This window comes from Cataglyphis hispanica, chromosome 11 (assembly GCF_021464435.1).
Source record: "Cataglyphis hispanica isolate Lineage 1 chromosome 11, ULB_Chis1_1.0, whole genome shotgun sequence".
Classification (NCBI taxonomy): Eukaryota; Metazoa; Arthropoda; class Insecta; order Hymenoptera; family Formicidae; genus Cataglyphis; species Cataglyphis hispanica.
Window position 1 is genome coordinate 7,835,001 of NC_065964.1, and position 8,765 is coordinate 7,843,765.

The 8,765-nt window shown below is 33.3% G+C and overlaps 2 protein-coding genes across 3 annotated transcripts in view; both read left to right on the forward strand.

Moving 5' to 3' along the window:
• The window catches only part of LOC126853069 (CCR4-NOT transcription complex subunit 10), a 7,498-nt gene extending 6,536 nt beyond the window's left edge, over positions 1–962 (forward strand). Inside the window, 3 exon segments of the mRNA XM_050598469.1 lie at positions 236–247; positions 250–424; positions 748–962. Coding sequence (XP_050454426.1) covers positions 236–247; positions 250–424; positions 748–751 — 191 coding nt within the window. The 3' untranslated portion in view covers positions 752–962.
• Positions 963–1,004: 42 nt separating this feature from the next.
• On the forward strand, positions 1,005–6,796 carry LOC126853070 (la-related protein 6). Of its 2 annotated transcripts, none has more exons than XM_050598470.1 (7): positions 1,005–1,075; positions 1,345–1,390; positions 1,887–2,139; positions 2,373–3,142; positions 4,246–4,570; positions 5,130–5,363; positions 6,249–6,796. In XM_050598470.1, the coding sequence occupies exons 4-7, from the start codon at positions 2,396–2,398 to the stop codon at positions 6,554–6,556; spliced, it is 1,614 nt and encodes a 537-aa protein (XP_050454427.1). In that variant the 5' UTR covers positions 1,005–1,075; positions 1,345–1,390; positions 1,887–2,139; positions 2,373–2,395; the 3' UTR covers positions 6,557–6,796. The 2 variants fall into 2 exon arrangements, with proteins under 2 accessions (XP_050454427.1, XP_050454428.1); XM_050598471.1 differs by having other exon boundaries at positions 1,887–2,096.
• The last annotated feature ends 1,969 nt before the right edge of the window (positions 6,797–8,765 follow it).

Here is an 8,765-nt window from a genome sequence, read left to right on the forward strand (position 1 = left end):
TACATACATACATACATACATACATACATACATACATACATACATACATACATACATACATACATACATACATACATACATACATACATACATACATACATATATACATACATACATACATATATACATACATATATATATATATATATATTTAATTTTTTAAGATATATTGTGTTCTTCAGATATATTTATTATCGGATACAATTATGAAATATATATTTTTTTTAAATTTCAGGTCATGCTGACATTTCAAAATCAATAATAAAACAACATTGTCCACAATATCGTTAACAATCAAGATATGCTTTGGCTTTAAAAAGTTACAGATACTTATTTTCATTAGTATGTGTGGAAAGTATTTTTATATTAATTGTAATAACTCTTACATAGATGTCCTAATATTGAAACTTTTAAGAGAAGACTGGTAAAAATCTCTTTTAAAGAATAAACATTTTGTCTTTTTGTATCACATTAAAAATTTCATTAAATCTTTTTTCTTCTCTCACATTTCTTTCTCTCTCCATTTCTTCTTTTATCTTACTTTTTACCTTCCTTTCGTTTTTTCTTTTTCTCGTTTTCTCTCAATCTTTCTATCTTTTTTTCTCTCTAAGAAAGAAGTAAGTTGTAGATATATAGATAAATAATTTGGATAAACTACATACATACACACAAATACGCGCATGCGCGCTTGTATGCGTGTATAATTTTTTCTCATATCTTTTACTTTTCTCCTTCGTTAATTTTTAGTTGAGACCAAGGTTATCATTCCGTCTTTCAAAGCAATCCAGTTTGATGCGACACTGACGAGCCGAGAGACCAAATCCTTTCATTTCGATGACTTGCGGACTGTTTCGTCCTTCATGGCCATATATACTAGCCGCACTTGACCTATATATTGTTATGCCATTGGCGTACAGATGTAGTGTATAGTTTATGTGCGTGAATATACCCGTAAGGCCTTACTCGAATCTGGTTCACCGTCTTAAGTCCTGTCCTTCCTATCTATAGTGACCGTCGATTAAATACTTTCATGGATACAAAATGATGCTAAGTGATAGTTGCGACTGTGATACGTGTATAGTGATATATACAATTCTTTTCACAAGATGGATATCGATAATATTCTATATACTTTCATCTTTAAAATTGATTTACTTTTGTATTACATACAAAAAATCAGATGACTTTTTAGATACAAAATATCTAGTTTACATATTTAAATTATTATTCTGTAATTTGTGTGAAATAACATTTTTCAAATTAATAATTTGTGTATTTTGTACTTCAAAGTGCAAAGATACATCTTTAATTTTCCATTATAATTGTTAATTAAAAATGTTTAAGATTTTAATAATTTAATTAACTTCTATTTATACAGGATGTCCGACAAGTAAGTGATCAAACGAAAGATGGAGATAATTGGGTCGAATCGAAAAGTTTTGAATCATTTTTTTTATATAACACTTAATAAAGAAATTATTATTGAATAAAGTCATCTGGTCAATCAGTGCCAACTTTTAATTGAGTGGACGTCGATGAACCACTCTTGATAGTGTGCGTGAGCGCTCAGCCGTTACAGTGGCGCACCACTACCAAGCATGTGGTTCACCGACGTGTGTCCGGTTAAAGGTCAGCGATGATTGGCTAGACTTTACTTAATAATAACTTTTTTTATTAAGCATTATACAAAAAATGATTCAGGAATTTTCGACTCAGTTTGATCCAATCTATCTCCATCTTTTATTTGGTCTTACTTACTTGTCGGACACCCTGTATATTATAAAAGAGAAATTTTAAATACAATAATACAAATAAATTATAATAAAATATATTTTACATAAAAAAAAAATATTTGTCTTTGTCGGACAATTATCAATGTCACGTAGAAATGCGCAAAGTGTGTAAAGGGTTAATATAAACTTCCATTCTCTTCTCCGCGCGCATGTTCAAGGTTTAATGCAAGTGTACCCTTCGGTCATTTTCCGAATGTTTTATTTTTGATCGGCATTCAAGAAGGCCGCGAGATCATTGTAGCTTTGCCACGCACCGCACTTGACCGACCGCGGCTATAAAACGAATCACCAGCAGCATAGGAGGTCAGTGCGCGACGCGAATATGCTTGAGAGACTACGCTTTTGCGTAAGTTCTCATATTCATATTACATACATCTTTATGTTTTAATATTCTTTTTTGTTTTCTCACAATCGTAATTAAAATAGTATTTTGTTACAAAGAAGAGGATGATTTATCAGTAACGTTTAATTTTTAAATAGGCGTGAGAATATATGTAAAATTCAAAGAAAGAGTAAATTATGATAAAATTATTAAAAATGGCTGATTATTATAACATTTTTAATAATTCTGAAAAATAGCCAATTTATACATTTTGATAAAAATGGAGTTGGAGCCACAACAAGAATCGAAAGACGAGATCGGCAATCTATCATTTTCTCCTCCGCCTATGAAGAAATCTGAGACGAGGGACAGTATTTCGTCCGTTGATAGTGATGTGAGTCTTTCCTTTGACAGAAGAGGCTCCAAGAGCGAGGAGGCCGACTTATCGGATTATGATAGCGAGATTAAATATGCGAAAAGGATTAATATAGAGCAAGACTCAGGCGCGGATTCCGTAGATGATATCACATTGAAGGAATTAGAAAATCAGAAACAATCTGGTGTAGAATCAGAATCTCGACTAATTGAGAAAACAACGAATGATCTCTACTCGTTGAATGATGAGTTGGCCGATAAGATATGCGCTCAGGTGGAATTTTACTTTTCCGACGAAAATATTATAAAGGACGCTTTTCTATTGAAACATGTTAAAAGGAACAAAGAAGGCTATGTATCTTTAAAGTTGATATCCAGCTTTAAAAGAGTAAAACACTTCAGTAGAGATTGGAGAGTGGTCGGGGCAGCTTTAGCGAAATCCAAGAAACTCGAAGTCAATCCACAAGGAACTAAGCTACGTAGAGTGGATCCTTTGCCACCTATTGATCAAACGGCATCTTGTAGAACTATATTAGCGGCCAGATTACCGATAGACAAATTAACAGTTGAATTTGTTGCCGAGATTTTTAAATCTTGCGGTGAAATAGCGTTGATAAGAGTCCTCAGACCTGGTCAACCTATACCTTTCGAGGTAAAATGTCACATCCTTTTACCAAACATATATATTTCACATTAGAATTATAGAATTAATTAGTTTTAACTCTTTAAAATATTTAAAAATAATATGAATTTTGCTCAATTTATCGATTAGTTACTTTATCTAGATGCACATTGACATAAAGAAAAAGTTGCAAAATTAATGACTAGATTACGATTTTTTTTTTCGATCACTTTTTTAAAATAACGTCTTGAACAGAATGCAAATGTAGAACAAAAGTATAACAACAGTTAAACGATAGAAATATTAAAATTGTGTAACTTCTAATGCCACAATTATTATCGATAATCAACGGACCAGGAAATAGCGCGAACACGTAATAGTTAAAGTAATATGTAACCTGGATAATGGTTGTTTATCACAAATTTGCGTTCACTGAACAAATTTTCCACAATTGCACTGTATTACATAACTGTATATATAACTCTTTATGTTACTTTTACATAATCTGCAAGGATTATCATTGTGATGTAATATACAATTTTATATTCAATGTAACACTCACGCTAATCAATTATAGAGTCGATTCTTAAAGCTAAAATATACAAGGTTTCCACTGCAATAATGATTAATCTGGTCGAGATTCTTGCTCGACTGTTGACAATAATACATTATTTTTTTATGTACACATTTTTTTTTTTATTTATTTTTTTACGCATCAGGGAACCATATCTTTTCTCGATTTTTATCAACAATAATAAAGTATTCTATATTCATAATTTTCTAAACTTAATTTGTAATTTATGTTTATACATTTCTAATGTTTATATGACATGTTTTGGCTTTTGTTTATTATATTTATTATATATTTATTATATTTATTAATAATTACATAGATATCATATAACAGTTAACATGTTATATCATATTTAATAATAATGAAAGTGTATAATATCGATAATAAAAGAATAAGCATATAAATCTTACTTTGCGCAATATTTTGATATATCGATATTTCTGATAATAAAAGTAATGATGTTGAAATGAGGAATAAATTTTGATAATTATTTATTTCCACACACATGCGCGCGCGCGCGCGCACACACACACACACACACACACACATACAAACATAGGTGCGCCAGGCAATCTCCAAAAGGCCAGAATTGACCTTCAACGAAGAGTACGCTATGATCGAATTTACAGACACCATTTCTGTTCGAATCGCTATGCAAATGACCTTGGGTAACGCAAAAGTGTTTGAATTATATCAACTGGCTGACAAGAAGAGGAAACATCAACCTACGAGGAAAAGTGTTTTAAATAGAATACCGAGGGAGAATAATTACAATTCGTCCAGTTGTCCTAGTGGATCTGAAACTGAAGATGGAAAAACAAGACATAAAAAAAACATTCAAGAATATCCGACGTATCATATCTATACGAGTTATCCTTCTCAAGGTACTATATACCTTGTATATATATATATATATATATATATATATATATATATATACATATATATATATGTATGTATTTATATATGTATTACATATATTGTATATATATACATATATATATATATATATATATATATATATATATAAACATATATATTTTAATATATTAAAAAAATTTCTTTTTTTTATATACTGTACATGATATATTGTTAAAATGTTTTTACGTTTTTTTATCATAAATATTTTGAATATTTTTGAATGAATTTTTTAAATTCAAATTCAATATGCTATTATTGTTATATACAATTTTACGATATTTAATATTAATTTATTAATAATATTAATTTCTATAGAATATATATATTTTTAAATTTTATTTGTTGTAAGCTTGCCAGAATTTGTGGATATATATAAAAAATTTTCAATTTTCACTTTTAAATACTTAAAATTTAAGTAGAATTTTATTAATTAAAAATATATTGTTAATATTTATCGTTAATATAAAAATACATTGTAATTAACATATAATATTATCAATCAATTAATTTGTTTATTATTAGGCTCGCCATCATCAGACGTATGGCTATCTCGTAAACTCTCTTCTTGCTCCATATCCAATTCCGATAACGGCTTTATATTTCGGCGATTGTCTTCTTGTTCCGGCTCTAGTTCAGATTCCAGTAGACGTTATTCCACATGTTCATCTGGTTCCGAAGCAGCTTTTTTTCATCCAGGTTATTCGAATACCTTTTATCATCACGAAAATCGCCGTTACTCTTGCTGTTCTTCTACAGGTTTGTGCGTGTATAATTAATACAAATAATGTTAATACAAGTAATGTTAATAGAATAAAAAAAAAAGAATTGTATCGTGCGAAATCAGGAAAATATTGCTATACATTTGTATTTTAGTAAGGAATATCTGCAAGAACTGGTATGTATGTTAATATACAGGGTGTCCGGAGTCAATCGCATCATCCGTTGTATGCAGATAAAGCGGATTAAACTGATTGTAAGAAAGTATTTTACCATTTACATTTTGCGATATTAACAATAATTAATGATGTTAATTTAAAAAGATTAGCTAATCAGTGCGAATAGACTCGCAGTGGGAGGGTCGTAATACAAAGAACAATGACTATGTACAAGCGGTGCGTAATTATATGTACGACTACGGCTGCGTTCCTATATTCATCGCTAGTACTGAAAATTTATAGTATACGTAACGTAAATTATAGATTTTCAATCCTGGCAGTGAATATCGGAACGCGACCTATTTACGAGCAGCTGTTCCCATCGCACGTACGTAGTTGTTCTTCGTAGAACGCTTTTTTTTCCACTGCTTCCAAGTACTTTTTAATTTGTGTTGATTGATTAATCTTTTTAAATAAACATTTTATTAATTGTTATAAATATCGCAAAATAGTAGAATACTTTTCTATTCAGATCTTGCTTTATCTGCACATGACGGATGATCCGGCTATTACGGGACACCCTATATACATCACAGCATTTTGAATTTTATAATTCGCACGTTAGCATAATTGAATATTAATCGCGTGGTAATTACTTTTACGATTTTTCGTGGTATAGTGCATCGCGTACACTTTCCCTTAAGTTAAACGAATTAAAAAAAAAAAATTTGGTGATCGATATAATTAGTTTGTTTATTTATTATAGATTCTTCAACGGAATACGAGAGAGATCTTTTTATGATAAATCGTCGTGGATCGGATGATTATGGATTTTTTAGAAGATTGTCGATGTGTAATCATGATTCTGGTTATGATGAGAACAACAGAAGATTGTCACTTTGTTCTTCTAATTTGGAACAAAATGGATTTTATCGATCGAGAAGCAATAATGGAATCGCAATGATGCATTTGCCCGAGAATGTGACGAGAATGCCAGTAGGACCTGACGGCACTCGTGGATTTTTTGGTCGTTCTACAAGAATGTTTATAAAACCTAGTCGTCGAATATCATAAATAATTTTTTATATCAAAAAATAGAAGTAAGAAGAGAAAAATAGAAGAGTCGGATGATACAATCAATAACGTCGATCGATGTTTTAACAATGTGTTATATTATATCGTAAAATAAAACGAATAAAATAATCATTAATCGATATTATTTACTACGCAAATCAGATATAAGACTATATTACGTTTGACATTATACATTATGGACTATAGTTTAATAAACGATACTTCAAATACGTAATAACATATGCGCGTTTCAAGGTTTATTTTTTTTTTTTTAAGATTATATTTAAACTAGATTTTATTTAATGTAGGGATCCTATTTTACTTAGATTTTATTAAGTTTAGGAATATATAATTTATAATTTATAAATTTATTACAATTATGGATGTAGGGATGTTGTTAAATTTGGAGATGTTATTAAATTTAAGGATGTTTAGTAATTTAAATTTAAGGATGTTTATTAAGTATAGGAAAGATATTTAATGTAAGATGTTAATAAATAATTGTTACTGTTATTGTAGGTTAGGCTACGTCAGGTTGACCAGGTTAAGTAAGGCACGACAAAATTAGGCTGCGACAGGTTGGCCAGGTTAGGCAACGCAAGGCAAGGTTAGGCAAGGCAAAGTTAGGCTAGGCTAGGCAAGGCAAGGTTAGGCAAGGCAAGGCTAGGCTGAGGTTAGCTGAGGTTAGGCTGAGGTTAGGCTGAGGTTGAGGCTGAGGTTAGGCTGAGGTTAGCTGAGGTTAGGCTGAGGTTAGGCTGAGGTTAGGCTGAGGTTAGGCTGAGGTTAGGCTGAGGTTAGGCTGAGGTTAGGCTGAGGTTAGGCTGAGGTTAGGCTGAGGTTAGGCTGAGGTTAGGCTGAGGTTAGGCTGAGGTTGAGGTTAGGCTGAGGTTAGGCTGAGGTTAGGCTGAGGTTAGGCTGAGGTTAGGCTGAGGTTAGGCTGAGGTTAGGCTGAGGTTAGGCTGAGGTTAGGCTGAGGTTAGGCTGAGGTTAGGCTGAGGTTAGGCTGAGGTTAGGCTGAGGTTAGGCTGAGGTTAGGCTGAGGTTAGCTGAGGTTAGGCTGAGGTTAGGCTGAGGTTAGGCTGAGGTTAGGCTGAGGTTAGGCTGAGGTTAGGCTGAGGTTAGGCTGAGAGGTTAGGCTGAGGTTAGGCTGAGGTTAGGCTGAGGTTAGGCTGAGGTTAGGCTGAGGTTAGGCTGAGGTTAGGGCTGAGGTTAGGCTGGAGGTTAGGCTGAGGTTAGGGCTGAGGTTAGGCTGAGGTTAGGCTGAGGTTAGGGCTGAGGTTAGGCTGAGGATTAGGTTAGGTTAGGTTGGAGGTTAGGTTGAGGTTAGGTTGAGGATTGGGATTGGGTTAGGTTGGGTTAGGTTGGAGGTTGGAGAGTTAGGTTGGGTTAGGTTGGGTTGGGTTGAGGTTGGGTTAGGTTGGGATTAGGTTAGGTTAGGTTAGGTTAGGTTAGGTTGGGTTAGGTTGGGATTAGGTTAGGTTGGGTTGGGTTGGGTTAGGATTAGGTTGGGATTGAGTTGGTTAGGTTGGGTTAGGTTGGGATTAGGGTTAGGTTAGAGTTGGGATTGGGTTGAGGTTGGGATTAGGTTAGGTTGGGATTGGGTTGGGATTCGGTTAGGTTGGGTTAGGTTGGGATTGGGTTAGGTTAGGTTAGGTTAGGTTAGGTTAGGTTGGGTTGGGATTGGGTTGGGTTAGGTTAGGTTAGGTTGGGATTAGGTTAGGTTAGAGTTGGGATTGGGGTTGGGTTGGGATTGGGATTAGGTTAGGTTAGGTTAGGTTAGGTTAGGTTAGGTTAGGTTAGGTTAGGTTGGGATTGGGTTAGGTTAGGTTAGGTTAGGTTAGGTTAGGATTAGGTTAGGTTAGAGTTGGAGTTAGGTTAGGTTAGGTTAGGTTAGGATTGGGATTAGGTTAGGTTAGGTTAGGTTAGGTTAGGATTAGAGTTAGGTTAGGTTAGGTTAGGTTAGGTTGGGTTAGGTTGGGTTAGGTTAGGTTGGGTTAGGTTAGGTTAGGTTAGGTTAGGTTAGGTTAGGTTAGGTTAGGTTAGGTTAGGTTAGGGTTAGGTTGAGGTTAGGTTAGGTTAGGTTAGGTTAGGTTAGGATTAGGTTAGGTTAGGTTAGGTTAGGTTGGGTTAGGTTGGGTTAGGTTAGGTTGGGTTAGGTTAGAGTTGGGTTAGGTTAGGTTGGGTTAGGTTAGGTTAGGATTAGGTTAGG

What these genes read in the sequence shown, in the direction of transcription:
- LOC126853070 (XM_050598470.1), top strand. Translation starts at nt 2,396, where the DNA reads ATGGAGTTGGAGCCACAACAAGAATCGAAAGACGAGATCGGCAATCTA. An exon ending in TACGAGTTATCCTTCTCAAG is followed by an intron (nt 4,571 to 5,129) that starts GTACTATATACC and finishes GTTTATTATTAG; the next exon opens with GCTCGCCATCATCAGACGTA. An exon ending in CTCTTGCTGTTCTTCTACAG is followed by an intron (nt 5,364 to 6,248) that starts GTTTGTGCGTGT and finishes TATTTATTATAG; the next exon opens with ATTCTTCAACGGAATACGAG.